Below are 26,620 nucleotides of genomic sequence, written 5' to 3'. Positions count from 1 at the left end.
ATAGTGTATGCAAACACGGCAATGGTCCTTTTTGGGATGGTGAAATCCATAATTATAATTTTCGTTAAAGATTTTCCTGTACATGTTTAATGCAACTTTAGTTGCTGATCTCTCATCTCATTTGTCACTATACAGTTTGTACATAACAGTTATGTTTAACGATGGGTCGAGGTATTACTGGCATTTAGAATTTGATACACAATAATAATGGGAGGGCACTGCAGGAAAACTTTCAATGTGCGACTTCACTGCTTCAGTAGGATCAGTAATTTTTTAATGTGTTTACCTATTATGTCCTTCTCAGTAGTATTTCTCTGTGTGCTTTTCTTCATGGCTAAAGTCAGTGTGGCGATATCAATGAAGAATGAAGTCATGGTAGTAAGGAAAGAAGCAACAACGTATCATGGGAAAGCATGGAATATGGATACGAATAGATGATTGTAGCCCCTGTGAAACATACAACATACCTACTGTAAACTATTTTTCATACAACTCATTTCTGGTAAAGTCACTTGAGTCCCTAAGTACATGATATACTATTTTTAATATAAGTATGCAAATAAAAAATAAAGATATCTACCAAATGTTGATTAAAGGCTTGCTAAAAATAGACCTTGCAGAACAATGTTACAGTTAAATAGAAAACGTGGTGAGCTACTAAGAATTAAGAGTTACGAAATCTCAAGTACGTTCATTCAAGCAAAACATTGTCTACAATAGAATCCGGTGAATCATTCCGGCCAATGTTTTATACCGAAACGGATCGCGATTATTTGTCGCCATCAGGATTTAGACCGATAGAATTTACCAGCAGCAAGGAATAATACAGCTTTCATAGGCACAGTTAAGATTTTTATTCATATTCGCTCAGTGCATGACTGACGCGACACCTAGCGTAGTCGCCTGAAATTTTTGGCGAACACAATTTGACGTTAAACATATGATACCCATATGACATATTTGACGTTAATATGTAATATTTATTTAGCATTTTTGATAAAATTTATTACACAAACAATAAGTTCGAGTGTCAAATAAACGTCAAATTAAAAAGCGGATATTTGCAAGTCCTCTGAAGAAAATATCAATGTTAAGGGGTTTTCTTCACTTTTCGTTATAGTTTAGTTGTCGGTGTTAACATTAATTAAGTGTACATCGTAAGCAATTAGGGAGTGTGAATTATTAAATTAAGATTTTAACATTAGCTGGGTCTATTGAACTATTAATTTTGTGGTGTGTGTGTGTGTAACACAAAATGGATAGATGACGATAGGAATATACCACCAGATCGGGGAAGGAAAGAAAGTCAGTATGAAAATATAAATAATAAAAATCAAAACGACAATAATAAGGTAAGCGAAATATCTATTGAAAAAAATTTCAATAATTGTTCACCAAAATTGTCATATTACGCCGCTACGGGCGCTGCCATAGTTTCGTGTATCCCCACCATGGTCACGCACGGAGCGAATAGGTATTCTTTTTCTCATGATCATCTTTCAGTGCGTCACAATTTTTCGATTTCTTTCTAACGCATTAAATTGTATGTGACAGAAAAAAAAGGCACGTCCGCGATTGCAGACATTTACAACATTTATTCTAGTTATTCTAGTTGTCGATAGATGGCGCCATAATAAACAAAATAATTTTTTTTTAATTAGATAATAATATTACAAATATAATCTGTATAATTTATAAGACTATACAAATCAAAAGAAAATTCCATTTTACAAATGCAAGAAACACATTTGATTTGCTTTTATTCCAAATTGAAAATAAAATGTGACAACTGTCAGATTTAACTAAAATGTCATGTCTCTAAAATGTATATTATCACGGACTTACCCTTTTTCCTATCATTTGTTACGCACTGAAAAATGCTCATGAAAAGGACAATATACTCATTTTACTAAATAAAACAATTTGCAGTAGAATATTGCAAAATTTACAGTAGAATATAGCAGAATTTGGTTATCCATATTAAAAGAACAGCCATTTATTTATTCAAATATGAATTTGATTTAGTGTAATTATAATGAATGAAATAGCATTAGAAGTATAAATATTAAGAAAAAAGGAAAAACAATATAAAGAAAAAAGCGATGCCATATTGAGTTGAAATTAAAAGAAATAGAAGAAAAGTTAAAAAACAAAGAGGTGAGGTCGTTCTATCAAGAAGTTAGGAAGATGGGAAAAGGTTATCAAAGTCATTGTAGATATATGAAAGACAAAGATGGAAATTTAACTAATGATCCTGTAGAAATAATGACGGAGTGGAAACAACATTTTGAAGAGTTATTAAATGGTAAGGTTTTGGCTTTCCAAGCAATAGACAACTTGGCAGTTGGAGAAGATGAGATAGTTGAAAGACAGCCTACAGAGGAGGAAGTGGTGACAACAATATACGAAATGAAAAATAATAGAACTCCTGGGAAAAATGACATATTTATCGCTCATCCGGAAGAACAGTGTAACAACTCAAAAAAACACGTTTTTCAGGGGAGACAAAAATAGATTTTTTAGACCTTAATTTAACTATAAGTTTTAAACGGTAACTGCTAAAATTTATAAATTAAAAACGAAGAATGTGGATAAGTGAATGTTTCTAATTGTGTAAGAGGAAAAACCAAAAAAACTATGATATCTGATTTAACAAAGAAAAAAAAATAAGAATTTTGAGTTATGCCACTTTTCTTTTAAAATATTAGCCTTAAACTTAACGAAAAATACCTAAGACACTTCTCGAAATACAACGGTTTTTGTGTTAAACAACAAAAAGTTCACATCGAATTTCAGAGCATAACTGAAAAGTGTCATTGTTCCGGAATAAAACTATTTATTTTACCATCAAAAGAATAATGACACTACCGCCATCTTTCGAAGTTGGAAGTAAACATCTATGTGACATTTTTCCTGATAAAAGTATAGAATATTTGGAGTGAATTTAACAAAATAACTCGATTTATGCATTTTTTGAGTTATGTCACATTTTTTCCGGATGAGCGATATGCATAGAAATGATCAAGTTTAGTGGAGATCAACTGCAGAAAAGGATATATCAACTAATAGTACAAGTATAAAAAAATGAAATAATTCCAACTGATTGGTATGAGGCCCGCATATGTCCGCTGCATAAGAAATGAGACAAACTGAAGTGAGACAACTATAGAAGTATAGTCTTACTAGATACTGTATACAAAATCTTGGCAAGAATATTAAGAAATAGTCTAAACTGCTATACGGAAAGAGTTCTACACGAGTACCAAGCCGGTAGTAGAAAGGACAGATCTACTATAGACCAAATATTCTTCTTAACGGGGTAGGCGCAAAATCTTGGTCCAATTATATTTAAATGCATTCATTTTTTTAGAATCCTGAGAAAACTAATAAGTATTTTTTTAATTTAAACGCAAAATGAAAGACTACATTGTTGCCGAGGGCCGAAAGTCCCTAAAAACTATAATGTTAATTTTAATTAGCGGTGTTAAGTTTAAGTTACAGCGGTGAAAAAAAAAAAGAAAATTTAGTGTGTTCAAAAGAAACTTTTTTTTTATTTTAGGGGACTTAGTGCCCTCGGTAATAATGTAATCTTTCATTCTACGTTTAAAGTTTTCAAAAGTATTAGTTTTCTCAGGATTCGAAAAAAATGATTGCATTTAAATAGCATTGGACCAAGATTTTGCGCCTACCCCCTTAACGGAGATACAGACAACTTATTGTAAAGGTAAACTTACTCTGCCTGTTTTTTTTTGGGATTTTAATCAAGAATTTGATAGAGTCGATAAGCTCAAAATATATCGAGCAATGGAACATTTAGGTATACCAAAAAAAATTGATCAGACTAGTAAAAATGACACTAAATAACTCTACCTGTGTAATTTCTTGGGCACGGTCACATTTCAGGTCCATTTAGGTTTGCAACAGGATTGAGACAGGAAGATCCTTTATTTACTACATTATTCACCTTAGTCTTAGAAATTGTAGTCAGAAAATGAATGGTGATTGAAGAAACGATCATGAAAAATGAACACCAGTGCATGGCATTTGCTGATGATCTAACAATCTTAGCAAGAACCGTGAAATAATTAAGGATGGTGAAGCAAATAATTGAAGAAGCATAGAAAGCAACAAACAACGAAGTCATGAGAAGAGTCGACAAAAGACTGGAAATATTGAAAACCATCAAGACACGAAAGCTGCAATACCTGGGGCATGTTGTTATGCGTAATGAGAGATACAACATACTTCAATTGATTATACAGGGGAAAATCCAGAGCAAGAGAAGTTTAAGAAAGTTAAGAATCTCATGGTTGAGTAACTTGAGGGAATGGTACGGATGCACATCAACCGAACTATTTAGAGCAGCAGCATCTAAGATTAGAATAGCCATGGTGATTGCCAACCTCCGTCGCGGAGATGACACGTGAAAAAGAAGAAGATCAAATTTGAATTGGAGCTGAATGAAGACAAAATAAATGGAATAAATTAGACTGTTTCAGAGCCCTAATAAATTCAAAATAGGTTTCTAGACAAGACGAGCGAATATACAAAACAGTAATTAGACCTACAGTAACATATAATTGCGAGGCATGGACATTAAATAAGAAGGGAGAGGATACTCCGGAAAGATGGGAAAGGGAAATATAACGCGTATTCGGAGGAAGGAAGACAGAAGAATGGTGGGAGAGAAGAAACAACAAAGAATTAATGGCTTCGTACAAGAAACCTACCATCACAAGGTTCGTCAAGTAACAAAGAATCAGATGGTTGGGACAAGTAGAAAGAATGACAGCGAACAAAATGCCTAAACTAGTTATGACCAGAAAATTAATCGGTCCCAAAAGAAGAGGTAGATCCAGAACGAGGTGGATTAATAAAGGGGAGGAAGACCTTAAACACGTCAAGGTGAGGGAATGAAAAAGAAACACACAAAATAGAAGTGAGTAGAGAGATATTGTTCACTAGGTCCTTCAGAGTAGTTAAGAATTTTGTATACACATACTTAAGTTTAAGTTTTAAAAATGAATACCATTATTATTCAGTTGCAATGCGAAGGCAAAACAATCTTATTTTTCACTTAGAATACGGAGCGCAGTCCAGCACTCTGAATCGACGATTTTCGACTCTTATTGGAGTCTCATCGGAGAGACGTAGGGCTGCTGTTCCATACTCTAAGTGACCAACATAGAGTTTATCCCCCGCAACTGACGTGAATGGATAAGGGTAAGCACAGAACAAGTAAGTCGCGGTGGAGGTGTAGGTCGCGGTAGATGCTACTAGTTAAGTCGCGATCGATGTCGACAGCACATAGCAAGGAGGTCACCTACGCTGTCAGTCGAGCTAGAACCACTATCAATTGGCTGTAAATAATAAGATCCTCCTTCATGTTTCAAAAATTTACTGAATTTAATTACTTTAGAAATTCAAAAATAAACTGAATACAAAAAAGGGATTATATAAAAAGTATCAACTCATATCATCCTTGTAGGCCGCGCAGTAGACATCCATGTAAAACAAACTCATTTTATTTACAAAAGCATCGATGTAAACCTCCTGGATGGCATCGCGCTAAACCTCCACCGCGACTTACCTGCTCTGTTCGCTTCCATTCATTACAATGTGTTTGTTTTACATGGATGTCGACATCGACCGCGACCGACACATACAGCTCCACCGCCACTTACTTGTTCTGTGCTTACCCTTAGGTTACTAGCGTCATCTGGCAATTGAAAAGTAAAGTTTTTCAATCCTAATAGCGACATTAAGAGGATGGGTACGTATTTTCGGCTGCAATGCTATTCAAATGGGGATTCATTTTTTTCAAATCCTGAGAAAACTAATAAGTATTTTTAAAAAATTTAAACGCAGAATGAAAGATTACGTTATTGGCGACGGCCCAAAGTCCCTGAGAACTTCTATAATGTTTATTTTAATAAGTTACAGGGGTGAAAACCTAAGAGAAAATTTAGTGTGATATTTAATTTAAAATATCGATACATTTTTGGCAAAGTAAAGTAAGTGACATTTTTGGCGAAAATCATGTTTTGCCATTAAACTAACAGTATTATTGTTTAGAAGGGACTGCCAAAGTGTAGTAAGCCTAGAATTACTTTAAACATAATATACATATGTATATAATAGGCTCACTACACTTTGGTAGTGCCTTCTGAACAATAATAGCGTTAGTTTAATGGAAAAACATGATCTTCAAAAATGTCACTTACGTTACTTTGCCAAAAATGTATCGATATCTTATTCAAAATAAACTTTTTATTTATTCTAAGGGACTTTCGGCCCTCGGTAATAATATAGTCTTTCATTCTGCGTTTAAATTTTTCAAAAATATTTATTGGTTTTTTCAGTCGAATAGAATATTGTCAGCATACTGTTAGTCAGACAGCGACAATCAGTGACAATTTTAAATATTTGACATGGCATCCGGAATATTTTGAGTTGTTGATTAAATAATATTGATATATGGTGTATTTGATAAATAGTTGATTTAAGACGTGAACCTAATAAAAAGTTATTTATTGTGTATTATTTGTGGAAGATCCAAGCAGAGAATACATCAGGATAATATATTCTCTGATCCAAGTATTTTGTTGTTAAAGATGTTCAAAATTGTAAGCGTTCCATAGTAACAATACATATTATTAAAAAATCACTTTAACACTTTTCCTCTTTTCTCGATTGAGTATTAGTTTTTGTTGTACATATAAATTATTACAATCACTGAATACATAGTTAGTGAAAAAATTATCACTGAATTAATAATTTGCAATTACAAAAATAACAGTTATCCAGGAACATTTAAAAGCCATCTCTTTAAATGAATAATGACATTTTCAAGTAGAATGACATTCTAGGAATGTTTACATATCCATACCAGTGTGAATTTTACTACACGTAATTTGCCGTGTAAAGACAGAAAAAGTAGGGATACCCGTAAAATATTTGCGAATTATGTATCCGTGGCCTTAATAATATTGAAAAATATTAAGAATGTTACTAAAAGATTTTTAAATTGAACACTTATTGGTCCATTTCCCTGATGACACCTCCAAGGCTTCTACAATATGCAAGCCAGATGGATGCTGCAGTGAAGACAAAAGGGAAGAAATTCTACACTATGCAATTCACAACCCCCGTCTGCAGCTTGATAAAGTTCCAACGGAAAATGGACCTAGTTACTCTATAGGTACTAATAAAAAATAAAAATGTATACCATTTTTATTCAGTTGCAATGCAAAGGCAAAACAATCTTAATTTTCACTTAGAATACGGAGCGCAGTCCAGCACTCTGAATCACGATTTTCGACTCTTATTGGAGTCTCATCGGAGAGACGTAGGCCTGATTCTTCCACAGTGAACCACTAGTGTAAAATGTAAACTTGTTTTTTTCAGTATTTTTGTCATAAATTTATATTTTGATACCTACGTAAAATTACTTTTCAGTGGAAAGATGAACATATACATAATATATTATATTTCTAGAAATATAACGTAATTATGAGTAATCGTGGAATAATAAATCTGAGGACTAAAATAAAATAATTTTTTGTGAAAATGCATACCGGGAAAAACTATTCACACTCGCTATTATTGTTAAGTTAGCAAAAATTAGTAAGTCAGAAAAGAGTGGAGTAGGATGTTTACACTCCTCGTTTATTGTGGTTGAAAGAGGCAAACACCCTATTTTTTTTCTAATTTTTAACATTCTTCTAGTAATGCTTTACTTATTAACTCTACGCCAGGACTATTCGCCATTTTAAAAAGGCTGTGAAACGAATTCCGTCAGTGAAAATGTAAATTGCTGACCTTTTCAATCTACACTTTCACTATTCATCTATCATCGGCAGTGTACATCTAAAGTGAATAAGTCTAAATTCGCCTTTACGAATAAGTTGGGTGAGTCAACTAAGAAATTCAGTAAGTAGTTTTATACTGAATTATTATACTGAAATATTATACTGAAATATTATACTGAATGAATAGACTTTAGCAAGCCAAATTATTAAAACTATAAACAGTCGAAAGCTGGAATATTTCAGTGGTGTGATGATTCAAAGGGGATAAGAAAGATCCAAATCCAAAAACATGTGAGCTCAGAAGCCTTCGACTTTGGTCTAACAAGACATCCGAATTATATTTCTATATTCTATATTCCATATTCTATATTCGAAAATTTCTTCAGAGTTGCCAAAAATCAAAATGATTATTACTAGAGCTCGGGAAATATGCAAAATGCATATTAAGTGCATATTTGCATATTTTAGATAAATTTTATAAGTGCATATGCATTTATTAAAATTGCATATTTTCAGACTTTTTTGCCTCAAACGATACCAACAGAAAATATTTTAAAGAGCAATGAGAAGTCTCAGATCTAAAAAATAAACCTAAAAATTCTCGTGAAACCACTTTCTGGTAACATCCTTAACCTCTGCCTTTTACAATTCATAAGGCAAGGAGAGGACGAATAAAGCAGACAAAGGGGACTCTACAATATGCAGTCAGATTTTGTTAGTGAAAAATTTTTGATGAGTAGCAGAAACTGGAAGAACAGAATTTCCAATGGTCAATACCTTTGTATCAAATATAAAAAATATTTTTAAAAGCCCTTCTGCGAGTAGAGGTGTATAAAGATCGTTTACCTAACGTGCCTTTACCACCTAATGGGGAACATGGATAAATTCTGTAAATTTCATAACCGATAATTATGAGGGAATTAGATACGTCATTTGTAGTTTCGATGTAGATAACTCAGGTGATATAAAAAATGTGTGGATGTTTTAAAAAACCGTTATTAAAAAGTAATTCGACACATATCCAAACCAATTTTGGAAATATTGCTAAACCAATCACTAAATTAGAAAAGCTTAACATTTCATTAGACCAAAGTATTGAAATTATCAATTCATTAAATGAAAAAATTAAACACCTTGGGGAAACCAAAAGTCTATCAAAAATTCTGCACAGTGTTACAGAATAATGAGGGATATCAAAAAATAATTCAAATAAATAATATTGTTAAGATGGGGAAATGCGAAGATAAAAGTGAAATAGGTAGAACCCTCAATTATACAATATTTTAAGTTTGCTCCTTTAACGTCATGTGACGTAGAAAGAAGTTTTTCTGTGTATAAACAATTATTGTCAGAAAGACGGCTCAGTTTTTCTGTAGAAAATTTAGAAAAACGTTTAATAATGTATAATTTTAATGGTAATAATAAAATAAAGAATGATGGTGATAAATATAAAGAATAAATGAATATAATGATGTAAGTAATAGAAATTTCAATAAATATTTTTTGTGACTTTGACAAAAAATAAATATTTTTTTTATTTAGCTTAAATGCTTCAACAGCTGAGGCCATTGGCATAAAATAAATAATTAAATACCTTCAAAACAAGGATTACTGCGTTTTTTTATTTATATGCATTAACTGCATAAAAGCATATTTTAGTGTATATTTCAACTGTTTTTTGTGCATATTTGCATGGATATTTTAAGGATTTGTAAGTGCATATTTCCCGAGCTCTAATTATTACTTATTACCAATATGTACTCTTCCTGAACATTTAAAGTTGCAGCATCTTAAAATTGATAATATACTTCACGATTTAGTTTATATACCGAATTTAGTTCCGCTAGACTAATAATCTTACCATCAGCATTAGTAAAGGCAAGATCAGCAGGCTGTACAGTTCATGTCAAGGTGGGCTGAGTATGTGTAAGATCCAGGCCGCCATATAAGGAAGCACCAATCAGTGAAAGTATTCACACTCCACGGTCAAGTCAATCTCTTCACAATCGCAAAGGACATTGTTCATAGGATATTATGTTTTTGTACATTCCTCTCACGATGATTTGGAGGTACACGCATTAATCAATTATGGGGTAATATAAGATTAAGATTTATTTTAACGAGAATGTATTTAGAAAGATCTGGAATAAATTATATAATCAGATAATAAAAGCTGCTAGAGCTTTAAGCTTTGAAAACGAGGAAAGCACCTAGTTGTAATAGTTATTTATGATATAAGTGTTAAAAGTCCAATTTTAAGGCACGCATGTGAAAGTTTGCAGAATGAGCGAAGCGAATTCTGCAATTCACATGAGTGCCTTAAAAATGTACTTTTTAACACGTATATCATACAATATTTTTTCTACAAACGTTATAAATTTATAAAATACAATATTTTTGTTAATTGCTGAAACCATGAAATCTATGACCCGTATAAGGTAGAACTGGTTGTCTACACTCGAGGGGAATGTCTAAAAATTCTGAGCGAAAATATTACACCGTTAAATAAACTTGTTTTTTCTACAAACGTGTTAAAAATTCAATAATACAGTTTAAATTAAATTTTAAAAAACCTTTTAAACCACCTTTTTCAAATTGCGCAAGTTGTGCTAGATATTAATAAATAAAATAAAATATAAATATTTTAACGTTTCACAATTTGACAATTCACTTTTAACTGCAGTGCCTTAAAAATTTTAAAGCACTAGTGTTTTAAAGTATGTAGCATTTTTAATGCTCCTATGGAGTGCTAAAAATTGCATTTTTAACACGTTTGTAGAAAAAATATATTATTCTACATTTATTTTATACTAAAATAAACAAATATTTGTAACCCAAATAAGTGATAAGTGCACTAATAATCGGCAAAATAACGCAAAAGACGGAAAACATAATACGTTGAGAGGTAAAAGAGATGAAAATAGTAGAGGTGGGAAATTATCAATAGAAACCTATAAATTTATATTCCATTATACATTATAGTTTCCCATCTTTAGACGTATCGGAGGAGTTTTTCAACTGCCATTGTGACAGAATTTTATACACTTCTCCTGTGGCAGTTTGACTCCGCTTCGTCTAAAGGTAGGAAACCAGCAATATAATGTAAGTTTATTGGTTTCTATAGTTATTTTCTTACCTCTACTAGTTTCACCTCTTTTTATTTCACAACATATTATGTTTTTTGTCTTTTATAATGATCTGTCTGTCTAACAGATTAACAGAAATAAAAAGAATGTGTAAGTACTCTGTACGCAAGTAAGAAGTTTTACTTCTATAAGGTATATGATTTCAACGAAATAAATATACTTTAAACAGTTTATTTACATTTTATTTAAATATTAAATTAATTTTAATACTTACTAAAACAATACCAAAAATTTTGAAAAAAAGTAAGGCAAGCAAAATATTGCTTGACTACGGCTATCGGGCGACAACCATTTAAGTCAGTGTGATATGACCGTAAAATTGATATCAAAATGAATTATTTTGACAGATTGTACAAATAATATTAAGATTGCTTTTTAATATTCTTTTCATCATACGTTAATACTTATTATCCCATTCCCGACGCAGACAAATCCGAAAACACAAAAATTATAATAAATATTTTTACATACTAAAAAGACCAATATATTTTTTCACACTGTATTTGCACTGTTTAATACGTAACTTGAAAGATTTAGCAACTAACTTCATACTGTCTGTGTGCGCGTAGTTCACATTGTCGTTTTTATAAAAATTCACTCTCAACATTTTTCCCAATTAGTGCTGTCGCCAGGGGGGGTTACAACGGCCTCCTTAATTCAGATGGACTTACCCAGTTTTTTATGTATTTTGACCTGTAGAACACGAATTTTTTGGGTAACAGTCGATCCGGATGTCGATAAGATTGTTATAAACAAAGAACTTGAGGAATCATATAACAGCGATTTTTCGCAAAACAAAACATTTTTTCATATTTTTTGGGTCATTCTAAGCAAAAAATGTTTTTACAAGTTTTTTCGTAGGATGCATAGTTTTCGAGATAAACGCGGTTGAACTTTCAAAAAATCGAAAAAGTGCAACTTTTGAACCCGAAAATCTTTTGATTAAAAAATAAAATAGCAATTCTGCTTACTGCACTTGAAAGTTCAAGTCAAATTCTATCGATTTTAATTATTTGCATTGCTAAAAATTAAATTTTTATTTGTTAAACAAAGCCATAAACACATAGTGTTTCCCGTGCCCAATGCATGCGTTTTAATGTACATAATCTACTACTCTGGGCTAATTAGCAAAATTCATGGAAAAGTTATTTACCAGCAATTTTATTGCTGGAATCGAATTATAAGATCCTATATATTAATAATATAGGTATGCAAAGTCCGCAGATAGTGTGCTACTTTTTTTATAAACAAAATGGCGCCGACAAATCGTATTTTTTTCAATTATTGCTCTATAACTCCGAAGATTTTAACTTTACACCAAAAATACTCAAATAAAAATTCACCCCAATTTAATTCTACAGAGAGACATGTTTTTCCCGATTTGCTCCGACGAAAATTTTCCTCGGAAAATGTGGGTTTTCCCAACAAAATCTCGAATTTTCAAATAAATTTTTTGGGCCAGTAATTATTTATCAATAATTATATAGCTTGGTGAAATAAAAGCTTTCTTGGTATAGATTATAAATTCAGAAGCCGGTTAAAATGAAACGAATATTTTAGCAACAATTCCATTGTTAATTAACAATTTACAGTCGCAATAACAACCAAAATAATCATGAGACATTGATCAAACTTAGAAAGATTATAAAGGTGTGATGCCTATTTAATATTTTGTCGACAAAATATAAATTTTTCCTTTTTTTGCATAATCTTTAAATGTTTAAAAAAAATTGTTATAAACAAATTAACATTTCTTAGAAATTGTTTATTATATTCTAATTTTGAAAAATACTTAAAATGCGTATTTCATAGGTCTTGAAAATGAATGCTTTAAAAAAATTTTCCAACCATTTGCAAACAAGTTAGGAAACAGCAAAATAAATATACGATATCTCCATTGTTTATAATTTGTTTTAATTGTTTCAAAGCTTAAAAGTGAGTCTATGGTACAATCTAATTACTCACAATGAATGTCAAAAATTAGTGCAATGGTTATATTTTAATCAAAGATTAAAAATACTTTCTTTTGTAATTTTTAGCGCGAAAGTAGGCTTGATACAGAGCCGGAGATAAAATGTTCACTCGAAGCGACTGACACGCTTAAACTCGCGCGAGTTGTGTATGTGGGCGGGTAGCTACGGTACTGTATTATTCTACTTTCGCGCGTGTAAATTACAAAAAAATATATTTATAATTTTTAATTAAAATATAACCATTAAGCTGATAATCGATATTGTTTTATAAATAATTAGCTTGTACTTTAAACTCACTTCTACGCTTTGAAAGAATTAAAAAAAATTATTAACACCGCAGTAATCGTATGTTTACTTTGCTGTTTCATAACTTTTTTGCAAATGGTTGCAAAAAAGTTTTAAAGCATTCATTTTCAAGATATTTGAAATGCGCATTTTAGCTATTTTTTAAAATTATAATATAATAAAAACTTTCTGAGAAACGTTAATTTGTTTATAACTATTTTTTTTAAACATTTAAAGATTATGCAAAAAAATAAAAAATTTATATTTTGTCAACAAAATGTTAAATAGGCATCTCATCTTTATAAGATTTCAAAGTTTGATCAGTGTATCATAATTATTTTGGTTATTATTGCGACAGTAAATTATTAATTAACAATTGAATTGTTGCTAAAATATTCGTTTAATTTTCACCAGCTTCCGGAACTATAATCTAAACCAAGAAGGCTTTTAAGTCACCAAATTATTTAATTATTGGTAAATAATTACTTATCTAAAACTTTATTTGAAAATTAAAGATTTTGTTGGGAAAACCCGCATTTTCCGAGGAAAATTTTCGTCGGAGCAGATCGGGAAAAACACGTCTCTATGCAGAATTTAATCACGGTGAATTTTTATTTGAGTATTTTTGTTGTAAAGTTAAAATCTTCGGAGTTCTAGAGCAATAATTGAAAAAAACACGATTTTCAGGCGCCATTTTGTTTATAAAAAAAGTAGCACACTATCTGAGGACTTTGCATACCTATATTATTAATATATAGGATCTTATAATTCGATTCCAGCAATAAAATTGCTGGTAAATAACTTTTCCGAAAAATGGCCTATTCTCCGATAATCAGCCCAGACTATACGTAGAAATTGTGTGTATGCGCGCCTACTCGTTGGATTTCAAATGAGAAATGCATTGAAAACATCATCCAATCACTATGTGTTTATAACTTTGTTTAACAATAAAGAAATTAATTTTTAGCAATGAAAGTAATCAAAACCGATAGAATTTGACTGAAACTTTCAAATGCGGTAAGCAGAATTGCTATTTTATTTTTCAATCAAAAGATATTCGGGTTCAAAAATTGCAATTTTTCGATTATTTGAAAGTTCAACCGCGTTTATGTCGAAAACTATGCATCCTACGACAAAACTTGCAAAAACATTTTTTGCTTAGAATGAACCAAAAAATACAAAATAATGTTCTGTTTTGCGAAAAATCGCTGTTATGTGATTCCTCAAGTTCTTTGTTTATAACAATCTTATCGACATCCGGATCGACTGTTACCCAAAAAATTCGTGTTCTACGGGTCAAAATACATAAAAAAAAACTTGGGTAAGTCCATCTGAATTAAGGAGGCCGTTGTACCCCCACTGGCGACAGTGGGGGTATATAACTTCAAAATTAGGTGAAAATAAATTCCAGAGGATCGATTGCTTTAAATTAAATACTTATGATTGATAGTGAACAGCAAAAACAGAAACAGTGCATAAATAAGCGAAAGAATTAAAACGGAGAAGAGATTTATTGAAAATATCACCGAATTGACCGAATAATTAAAGACAAAAACCTGATCAAAAAATAAAAAAGAAAAAATATATAAAGCAGCAATTAGAGCGGTGCGGTGATAGGATAGCGTATGGGGCGGAAATAATGTGTTTTACGAAAAAAGATGAAGAAAAATTAATAATAGTTGAAAGAACAAAAGAAGAATACACGGCTCAATAAAGACAGAACAAGGAGATTATACAGGGTGTTACAAAAAGGCAGGTCATAAATTAAATCACATATTCTTGAACCAAAAATAGCTCGATTGAACCTAATTTACCTTAGTACAAATATGCACATAAAAAAGTTACAGCCCTTTGAAGTTACAAAATGAAAATCGATTTTTTTCAATATATCAAAAATTATTAGAGATTTTTTATCGAAACTGGACATGTGGCATTCTTATGGCAGGAACACCTTTAAAAAAATAACAGTGAAATTTGTGCACCCCATAAAAATTTTATGGTGGTTTTATTTCCTTAAGCCCCTCCCTCAAACTTTTGTGTACGTTTCAATTAAATTATTATTGTGGTACCATTAATTAAACACGATGTTTTTAAAACTTTGTTGCCTCTTAGTATTTTTTGGATAATTTAGTTTTTATCGAGATGCCGCTTCTTTTTTAATATGTTTACATCAATTTTATGGAGGTTTTATTACCAAGGTACTAATAGTACACTTTAGAAGACCAAAAATAAGCATTTTTTGAAGATTTTTTTTCACAGAATCTTTATTAAAAATGAACATAAAACTATTTAAATAATATTAATGTCTAACTCTTAGAGAATACAAAATATATATCTTTTTTCATTTATGCACGTACACTAATATTGTAGAGGGCGCCAAAGTCGAGGCCTCGAAAAAAAGTAGTTCCGATGGCGGACAGTTAATCTCAGGATTGGTATCTCTGAAACAAAAAGATCGTACGGCATTTGAAAAAGTAAGGTTTCTTCGTTTCTTACGTGACAATTGACCACCGTTAGTGAAAAATTCCGAAACAAAAAGATTTTAGGGAAATTTGAACAATTTTTGTGAAAAAATCGCCTGTTTTTCTTTAGTTTTTCAGGGTTAGAAAATATTTATTTTTTATTTTTTGTCAAATTGTGGTAAATTGTCACGTAAGAAACCTTCCTTTTTCAAATGCAGTACGATTTTTTGTTTCAGATATCCCAATCCTGAGATTAACCGCCCGCCATCATTTTTCGAGGCCTCGACTTTTGCGCCCTCTACAATATTAGTGTACGTGCATAAATGAAAAAAATATATTTTTTTGTACTCTCTAAGAGTTAGATATTAATATGTAAAAAGTTTTATGTCCATTTTTAATAAAGGTTCTGAGAAAAAAATTCTTGAAAAAAATGATTATTTTTAATCTTCTAAAGTGTACTAGTACCTTTAAAAGCCGGCGCCCACTTATACGGAACAGCCCGCTACGGAACGGACCGCGACGATCGGCATTTTAATATTTTCGTGTATTCAAATGGCTCAGCGTCTCCTTTACGGAATCATAGCACATCGCGCTGGGCCATTTGAATACACGCAAATATTAAAATGCCATTCGTCGCGGTCCGTTCCGTAGCGAGCTGTTCCGTATAGTGGGCGCCGGCCTTAAACCTACCAAATGTGTGTGTATGTTCCAATTAAATTATTATTGTGGTACCATTACGATACACAGTGGTTCCAATAAAATGCTGAAAACTTTTCATGTTAAAAAAAATTTTCATGTTAACAGTTGTTTTCTCATACTATCGTAGATGCGTAATACGCAGGTATAAGGATCAGACAGTATGTATTCTGGTTCATAGCTCAGGAACAAGTGAGCCATATCCGAGGTTATTTTGGTCGGCAGAGAAAGTAAAAAAACGCATATATTGAAAACGCTGTAAAACGTGTTGTAGTTTATCAATTTTATCTCTGTAAAGCAGATTCTTCTTTTTTAAGTACGTAGTAATGTAAGATGTAAGTTAACTTAAGATTTAGTAACAATAAATGCCTTAAATCTGTTAATGCATAAATAGTGAAAATATTCTTGAAATAATCACAATTTTGTAAAGATACTTTCAAAAAGTACAAAATTCTGCATAATTCTGCGACTAATGTTTACTAATCTTAAAATATATAGTAAGAAGGTACAGAATCACTTTAGTTTAGCTGCCTATAACTGCCTATGCATTGCTGGCAGTTGTTTGAATACAAAAATAGGAAATGACGCATATTACATGATTCTGGCGATTGTTGAGTACGTATGGGCGGCTGTACATAATAGGTTCTGAATATTGTACTTCATAAAGAAAATGTATTGGTAATCAGCCATTTCAAAGGTCACCTATAATATAAAATTTTAAACAAATATGCCTTTAAAATAAAATTTTCGAATTTCTTTCGGCCATATTGGATCCGTCATTTTGTTTTAAAAAAAGTAATGTTAGATTTGTAATCAGCGACCTTAAACTACCAAACTTGACAAAAAAAATTCGTTTTGATTGATATTTTCAATTTCTTTCCACCATGTTGGATCCGCCATTTTGTTTTTCAGAAAAAATAATGTCAGATTCGTAATCAGCGATGCCAAAAACCTTAAGAACAAAAGTAATTCCGAAGTGTATAAAAAATATAAGCTTTTAAAGATTCATAACCACGTTTTCGGCATTTGGCATTTGGAACCACAGTGCGACAGTTAAACAAAATATTGTTTTTTAAATTTGGCCCTTAGTATTTTTTCAATAAGCCAGTTTTGATCGAGATTTGGCTTCTTTTTTAATATATTTCAAAATATACCTAAAAAATGCAAATTCTAAATAAATTTTCATATTATTACCAGCTCTCTATAATCTTACTTGACCATTTACAGATATGTGCTGGATTTTACAAATGTTCAAAATATCTCCATAAAAACTGGCTTATCAAAAAAGTTTTAAAAACACTGTGTTTAACTAATGGTATCACAATAATAATTTAATTACCTATAACGTACACAAAAGTTTGGGGGGTTTAAAGAACAAAACCCCTATAAAATTTTTATGGGGTGCACAAATTTTTATTTTTTTTGTAATTATTATTACTTATTATTTATTGTAAATTATTTTGTAACATCACACGTTAGCCCTATTCACAAAAAAATATTTTTTAAAAGTATGTATTTTTAAAAATGTGTATTACTTTTATCATTCTGTATCAAATAATATAATATACTAGACATGTTACTCACCTCGCATAGGGCCACCCCTGTTTCCAACTTTTCCATAAAATTTTCCACGGAGATATTCAAATGAGGATACATGGTCTGCAGCCATTCCGCCAAGTCTTCTTTCATAGCATAGAGGTACTCCTCACTTGACTTGAAAGGTCTGAACGGCCTAGCCTCTAATAACGCCATATTGATAATGAGCTCTTACGAAAACCGAAACTAAGATCGACGCCGGAACGGGATTATTTAATACGACATTGTTTGGTGTGGTTGTGTTTCGTCAACCTGTAAAAAAAGGTTTATGTTAAGACTTTTTTTGGTTACTTCTTAAATTATTTATTTTGATAGTTCATTGGACACAAAAGAAGTTGTGGATGTATTTAAACTGACTAAGGCAGATGTATCCATTTCGAATATAATATGTATAAATTCGCTTGCCCTAGGTCCAAACTTCTCGATCAACGATGTGAAATAATTCGAAGTCGTGTAAAAAATAAATTAATAGGTACACTTGACGTAACTTCAAATTGACTTAAAGTTCTTTATTGAGATAATAGGGCAGTCAATGAGGGTATTTGGCTCCGAATTCCATCGTACTACATCGATTTACTTGATATTTTCACAGTAAGTAGGGAATAGCTCAAGAAACCAAGTCTACCCTCTGCCGATGTGCGCTTTTATCTTGAGGGTGGTTCCCACCCCTTCTCGGGGGTGAAAAATGTTTAGTTAAAATAGCCACGGAAGAGGCTAGAGAACCTAATTTTAAGCAAAAACTGTTATATAATTATTTTTTGAAAACCCAATACTTTTTGAGTTATTTGTGGTTGAAAATTGGCCATCTTCATTGAAAAATGACACCTTTTAGGACGGATTTTTGCGAATACCTTAGAAACTATGCATCTTACAAAAAACTATATAAAATATTTCTGTAGGTTATAAAAAAACAAAGAGATTCGTTCCTTCATAAATCTTCTTGTTAAAATACAAAGAGTAGGTAAGAAGAGTTTGTTTTTTTTGCTGCATGCTCAAATCGGTGCATTCAACTTGAAATAACAGAAACGGTCAATTTTAGGTGTATAATGATACTAATAACTTTTGTAGTGCTTGAAACGGCCTTTAAAATGAGCAATACTAAATGTCGATTACATTCAAACTAAGCGAGATATTCTGCAAAAAAGTTGATGATTAATGTATTTTAAGAAGAAATGAGAAGTATATTTAACCCCTCATCCATCAGAATTTAAATACATCGTTTTCCTTCTACAATACTTTTTATTATAGCGTTAGTTCTATGTTTAAAAAGTTGGACTGGTTTTAAATGAATGGTTTTTGAAAAAAATAAGATGAAATTATAGAGCCCATTTTTAAATTTTCTTAAAAATCTTCCTTTTTCTCTATGTAACTCGAAAATGATAAAAGATGCGAAAAAAGATACCACACAAAAATGTAGTGTTTCTTCAGATAAAAATTTCCTTTTTATTTTTCATTACTGTATCTCTTATAATTTTCAAGTTACAAGGAGAAAAATGAAGACTTTTAAGAAAATTTAAAAATGCGCTCTTAATTTTATCTTTTTTTTTTTTAAAAACCATTCATTTTAAACCCGTCCACCTTTTTGAACATAGAAATAACACTATAATAAAAGGTACTGTAGAAGGAAAACGATGCATTTATATTTTGGTGCATGGGGGTTAAAATTACTTCTCATTTTTTCTTAAAATACATTAGTTATCAATTTTGTTTGCAGCATATCTCGCTTATTTTTAATGTAATGGACCTTTAATATAGCTCATTTTAAAGGTCTTTTCAAGCACTACAATAGGTGTTAGTAGCATTGTACACCTAAAATCGACCGTTTCACTGTTATTTCAAGTTGAATACACCATTTTGAGAATGTACAAAAAAACAAACTATTTTCACCTACCATATCTCTTTTTGTATTATAACTAGAAGATTTATGAAGGCAACTGTCTCTTTATTTTTTTATAACCTACAAAAATGTTTGATATAGTTTTTTTTAGTTAAATGCATAGTTTTTAAGGTATTCCCAAGAAACCGTTCAAAAAGGTGTTAACTTTCAATCAAAATGGCCAATTTTCAACCACAAATAACTCAAAAAGTATTGAGTTTTAAAAAAAAATTATAGAATAGTTTTTGCTTAGAATTAGGATATCTAGCGAATTCCGTGGTAATTTTAACCAAAAAATTTTCCACCCCTAAAAGGGGTGGGAACCACCCCCCAAGATAAAAGGGCATAGGGTAGACTTTGAATTAGGAGAAAATTAGAGGCTAGGCCCAAAATTTCATTATAATCCATGCAGTAGGATAGAATTCGGGGGTAATATCCTATTCTTGCTCCCATTGACTGGAGTATAAATATCCTGTTAGGCTACGAACTCACAAAAATTAAATGCCTTATTTTTAAGCTCACAAATAAACTACAATTTCAAAAGATTATTGTCTTTATAATTTAAACTAGGAAGTTACTGCAACAGAATTTAGCAATTGATTCAATTCTTACAAGGTAAATAATCTCGTAATTAAAACATATTATAGATATTGTATATTGCAATTGTACACAGTGAAGTTCTTCTTCTTCTTTTTTGTTTTTGGTTTCGCTGCAAGGCGATTACCAGCACGATTTATTAGCGATCTTGACGTAGTCTGGTTCTAAGCCATACCAAAATCGCTGACTATGTTCTTGTAAGGAAGCTTTTGATGAGGTGTGATGATTATAATTAAATGAGATTAATTGGGTCATGTTAAGTATGATTAAAAATTAAAACATAAATTAAATGACAAATAGCAACATAATATAACACGGATACATATAAACAGTTGAGCCTTGCAATTTGTAAGCTTATTTTGTTAATTGCTAGAAAACGCATTGCAGTTTATAAGCTTATTTGGTTAATTGCAAGAAAACGCATAATTACATTGACTGATTCTTCCGTTAAGGAACTTAGAATATTGTATATAGAGAGCGGTGTTTTGAAGTTCATGGAAATAAATTTTGTGTATATATCAAAATTAGGAATCACATTAATCGGGCATTCAAAAAAGATGTGGTTTAGATCCTCGAGACGACCACATTCACAAAAAGGATTATCTTTTATATTCATTTTATACAGATGTTGTTTTGTTAAACAATGGCTGTGCGCATTCTAATGATGGTGGTAGTGTGTCTTCTATTTCTATATGGAAAATTTGAATACCAAGGTTTTGTAGGAAAGAAGTCTTGAATTGTTTTGTATTGCGAAGTCTTCTTCTGGACTAAAGATTTCCATTTTTCTTGGTACTCTTTTGTAATTTTTCCTCTGATGACTGATAGGGCATCCTGGGAATTCAGTTGTACTTCCATGGGTACATTCAGGTCTCTTCCTATTTTTGCCAGTATATCAGCCTGGGTGTTACCAAATATATTAGAGTGTCCAGGTATCCAGGAAAGGAGAATTTTGGTACCATTCTCATTGGCTGAAGATATAAGTTTCTTTGTTTTTAGGGCCCTTATATCTGCTGAAGCAGATATATTACATGTTTTAATATTGGTTATTGCATTGAGCGAATCAGAAAATATTATAGCTTTCTTTAGATGTTTTGTAGTTGCGACTTCCACCGCTTGATGTATTGCTATACTCTCTGCTTTGCTTATGCTTAGAGCTCCAGGAAGTCTTGAGGAGAAATTATATTCAATACTCGGGATGCATATCCCAAAACCTACCCTTTCTTTGTTTTTTGAGGCATCAGTATATATAAAGGTATGGTCTTTTCCATATTGTTCAGTAGTCATAAGGAATTTTTCTTTAATCATCGGGTCATATTTTTTGATATTACAATTTAGAATTGGAAGTGGATTCATTAGTGTATCATAGTCTAATTCATAGCATGGAAAATTTGGGCTTTTGTATATTTTTTTAAAATATGGAAAAAAATATTCTAATGCCGAAACCAAGTATGGTACATTATGCCTTGTATAAAAATTAGGTTTGTTTATAAGTCTTTTACGTATTTCAATTAGGAGTAATATTATGGGATGATTCTCAATAATGATGATTTTACTTAAAAATTTAGAGGCTAACAATAATCTTCTATGTTCTAGGTCCATTTGGGCAGACTCTGCCAAGATTGCCAAATTTGGTGTAGACTTCATGCACCCCAAACATATCTTAAGTCCCTCAAAAAATACTGCATTGAGTTTGTTGTTGCATTTTTGTGATATTGGGTTGAATAGGAAGGAACCATAATCGAGATGAGATCTGATCAAGGCATTAAAAACCATTAGGAGTGTTCGTGGGTCAGCTCCCCACCAGACTCTACATATTGCACGTAGGATGTTAATATTTTTCTTTGCCTTGAGTATAATATTGTCAACATGTAAGTCCCATGATAGATGCTTATGAAAAATTATGCCTAGAAATTTCACTTCATTTTTTAGAGGAATGGCTGTGTTGTTGATTTTGATTTCTGTTAGATTATCTCTTCGCCTACCCTTTGTGAACCATACAGCTTCACATTTGTCTTTGGATAAGGACAAGTCATGTTCTGCAAGCCAGTGTAATGTGTTTTCCAATTCTTTGTTTATTTTACTTACCATGCTTTGGATATCATATCCCTTAATATACAAAACCAAGTCGTCTGCATATCCACATATTTTAACTTCATTATTGCTAATACAAAACAATTCTGCTATATAAATATTAAACAAAATGGTACTTAAGGGAGAACCTTGAGGTAGCCCCTTAGTTGCCATGAAAGGTCCCAAAAAGTCACCATCATTAGATCTTGAATATAAAAGTCTGTTCTGTAAAATTTTGAACACAATATTATTTATTGCAGATGGAATATTTCGAAGTTTTAGTTTACTATAAAGTTTGTATATATTGACATTATCATATGCTGCTTTGATATCAAGAAAGATGGCCAAAACCGATTGGGAGGATTCAAAGGCTTCCACAATTGTGGAATGAAGGAGGGTCAAGTTGTCAGCAGTGCCTCTTCCTTTTCTAAAACCTGTCTGATGGTTGGTGAATGAACAGTTATGTTCTAAGGACCAATCTAGGCGATTCTTGATTAATATTTCTAATGTTTTAAGCACACAAGAGGATAAAACTATTGGTCTGAAACTACTGGCCAAGAGTGGATTTTTGTGTGGCTTTAAGATATTTATAACATTATGGTTTTTCCAATCTTCAGGAAGGTTGTCACCATTTAGACAATTATTGTAGATATTCAACAGAAAATGTTTAGCTTGTAGTGGTAGATGTTTTATCATAAGGTAAGGAATGTCGTCCATACCTGGTGCCGAATTTTTTTTATTATTTACAGCATTGTTAAGTTCCCAGATTGTAAAAGGGGAAACTTGCTCGTTTATATCGTCAAGCTCAAAATTTGGATCAATAAAAACTGTAGACATGTTCTGTAGAATTTCTGTTTTAATGTTATCTGATGGGTTATGAAATGTCTGGCCGTAATTTTTGTTATTTGAGAATTTTTTAACTTTATTCCAGACATAGGTAGTGTTAGATTCCTTATTTAATGATTCACAGAAGTTTATGAATTTATTTCTTTTTTTAATTCTGAGGTTTCGTTTAGTTTGGGCGATTATACGTTTAGCGTTTATATAGTTCTCTAAGGAAACAGATTGTTTAAAGTTTTGAATTGCCTGTTTGCGGCTTTTAATCCAAAGTGAACATTCTTCATCCCACCACGGATTTGAAGGTTTACCCTGTGTTCTACAGTTTTTATAGGGAATTGAGTTATCTGCTACTTGATTAACTACCTCCAAAAACTCATTGTAATTAGAGTTTACCGGTAAATCAAGCATTCCTGTTATCATCCCAGTGTGGAATGTATACCAGTCTGCTCTTTTAATATTTCTCATTTTGTATGTTTGTGTATAGATGCTATCATTTTTGTTAAACTCACAGTTGTTTATTATGACAAAGGTGGGGAAATGGTTGCTATTTCCACAATCTTGTATGACACCCCAAGTAGAACATAGAGCCATATTATTACTTGCTATGGCTAGATCTACAGCGCTACGATTATTATTAGGAGGTTGAAACAATGTTGCTGACCCATCATTTAGGATAATTAATTCTTTATCAAAAATAAAATCATAAATATTTTTTCCTCCCTTATTGGTAGGACATTTATCCCATAGGGGATGGTGAGAGTTTAGATCACCTAGTATAATTAAGTTTTCTGTAGGTATGTTTTCTATTGTTGAGCTCAAGAAAGGAAGAGTTATGGCATTATTTGTATTGGAGTAAATGTTTATTATGTATAAGTTACCAATTTTTGTTGTTATGTATTGGATTTGGTCTGAGTTGTATTTCTGAATTGTAGAAAAAATAATAGATTTCTTGATACAAGTAGCTACTCCACCATATCCGTCATCTCTGTCCTGTCTGACAACATTATAATACTTCAAAGAAAAATTAAAATCTTGTTTAAGCCAAGTTTCATTAATAGCAATTATGTCAGGGTCTTCTTTGAAAATTAAGTTCGTTATGTTTTCCCTGTTTGATTTAATACTTCTAATATTCCACTGAATAATTTTTAATTTCTTTTTTGAATTCATGATTATGTGATTTGATATATGTTTAATTAATTAAAATCAGAATCAGATTTATCCTCTTGGTCCATATAGGACTCTACGTTTAATCGGGAAAATAAATGGTTTTTAAGTAAATTTAAGTTTTCTGATGATGTATTACTAATAAAATTTAGGCATGAGTTTAAAAAGTCATTTGAAGAAAAGGTATCAATATTTTGAAAGTTTTGCGATGCACTGGATTGCCAGGCTTGATTGGAGTTTTGTGATAAATTAGCTGAGGTTCTTGATTTGAAAGGTTCTGAACGAGAAAATGAGCTAGTGGGGGAAGAGGTTGGCTTTTCTGGTCTTAATTGCTGTGTATATATACTCTTTTCATTTGGTTGCTTATCTTGACGTTTTTGCACGACTCTCCGTTTGTTGTCGGAATTCAGAACCACCTGTTGAAAGGAACGTTTTACTGTAGATGATCTAAAATTGTTTGTTCTTCGTTGCGATGGTTCTATGGTGTTAGAATTATTTGTACTGGTACTTGGAGTATTTTCTAATGGCCTGCTGTTATTTTTAAAATTTGGAAAATCTCTCGGGTTATAAATAAATTTATTATTTGAGATGTATGATTTTGGAATAGCTTCACTTGCCTCAAAAAATGTCAAATTTTCATACGCCATCAGTTCTTTAATATTCTTTTGTCTTGTATATTCTGGGCAGCTCTTGTCAATAGATTTGTGAGAGTCCTTGCAGTAAAAACATTTTGTCATGCATACGTCTTCATGTTTGTTTTCCCCGCAATTAAAACATCTTTCTTTCCCTTTACAGTTTGTTTTTGTGTGGCCAAATCTAAGACAGTTATAGCACTGTGTCACTGGGGCAATATATGTGTCCACTAGTCTTGGTATGCCATAAAAAAACACAGTTTTGGGCATAAGAACGCCTCGAAATGTAAATAGTGTCGTACCTGTGGGTTCATAAGAAGTTACTCCATCTTTAATTACTCTTCTATTTAATCTTTTTATATGTAAAATTTCAATGTCATTTCCTGTATCGCAACACCGAAGAAGTTCTTTTTCATCAATATCTGTATCAATCTGTCTGACGATACCTTTGCAGGTTACGAAGTTAAAAGGTATATATATCTTGTATCCCTGATTTAGAAGTTGAGTGTTCTTAAGTAGCATGTTAGCCGAGTGAAAATTGGCAAATTCAACTGAAACTCTATTGAGCCCTTTACTATCTATTTTTTTAACGTCATTAAGTTTGAGGTTGAATATATCTCGAGCTATTTTAATTGTATTGAATGTGCCAATTTTTATATTCGGTATATTTGTAGATTCAAGATATACTACAAAAGGTCCATGATCTTTTTCGGAGTATGTATTAACCTTTTTTTCTTCCTGAGAATTATTGTCGGAAGTCTGATTTTGATATTTTTCGGAATTATTAGTCATTGCAATTTTAGCCGGAGAAGAAGTATCAGGATAAGGGGGGACTGAGCCCCCCTTTTCCTCACTCATTGTAAGAAAAAACCAGTCAATGAAGTATTAATAACTAGAAAGCAAAAAGAAATAAAAAGAGCAAGCAAAATAGCATAAAAGAAAGCCGCTTGAAAAAAAAATATAAGCAAAAATGCTCAACTTACCTATATGCAAACACTTAAGCAACAACACCGGCGGTTGTTAGCTAGGTTAAGACCCTAAACTAGTGGCAAACTTTAACTGTTGCAAAACAGAAACTGTTCACACCTCGCAAGCGTAATGTCTAGTTTAGAAATATTAAATTTTTGGAAAATATTTCTTAAATTTAAAATACGCCAGCATTCAAATTGAGGTTAGGATTTTATGCACAGTGAAGTTAGAAAGTTAAGATAAAAATGAGAGATTACAAATTAAGGGTTTAATTTGTGATTGAACATATTGACCACTATATATAAGAAACCAGCCAACCAATAGAAAATGTCTAAATAAATATAAAATATAAAATGATAAAAAAATTAAATATACAATTTTCGAATAAATTTGCTTGCCCTATTGGGACCGTGCAAGTTCGGCAAAGCGACCTCTATTTCTACGCTCTGTACTTTTATTCGCACTTTTAATTATATTGGCCAATTATATTAGTCCTGGTTACT

At 31.6% G+C, this 26,620-nt stretch overlaps 1 protein-coding gene across 1 annotated transcript in view; it reads right to left on the bottom strand.

The window, feature by feature from the left end:
- The window catches only part of LOC114333765 (GAS2-like protein pickled eggs), a 579,287-nt gene that overhangs the window by 454,257 nt on the left and 98,410 nt on the right, over positions 1–26,620 (bottom strand). Inside the window, exon 3 of the mRNA XM_050647107.1 lies at positions 17,958–18,221. Within this exon, the coding sequence (XP_050503064.1) occupies positions 17,958–18,125 (168 nt within the window). The 5' untranslated portion in view covers positions 18,126–18,221. The remainder of the gene's footprint in view (positions 1–17,957; positions 18,222–26,620) is intronic.

This window comes from Diabrotica virgifera, chromosome 3 (genome assembly GCF_917563875.1).
Source record: "Diabrotica virgifera virgifera chromosome 3, PGI_DIABVI_V3a".
NCBI classification, from domain to species: Eukaryota; Metazoa; Arthropoda; class Insecta; order Coleoptera; family Chrysomelidae; genus Diabrotica; species Diabrotica virgifera.
This window is presented reverse-complemented; position numbering and strand designations above follow the sequence as displayed.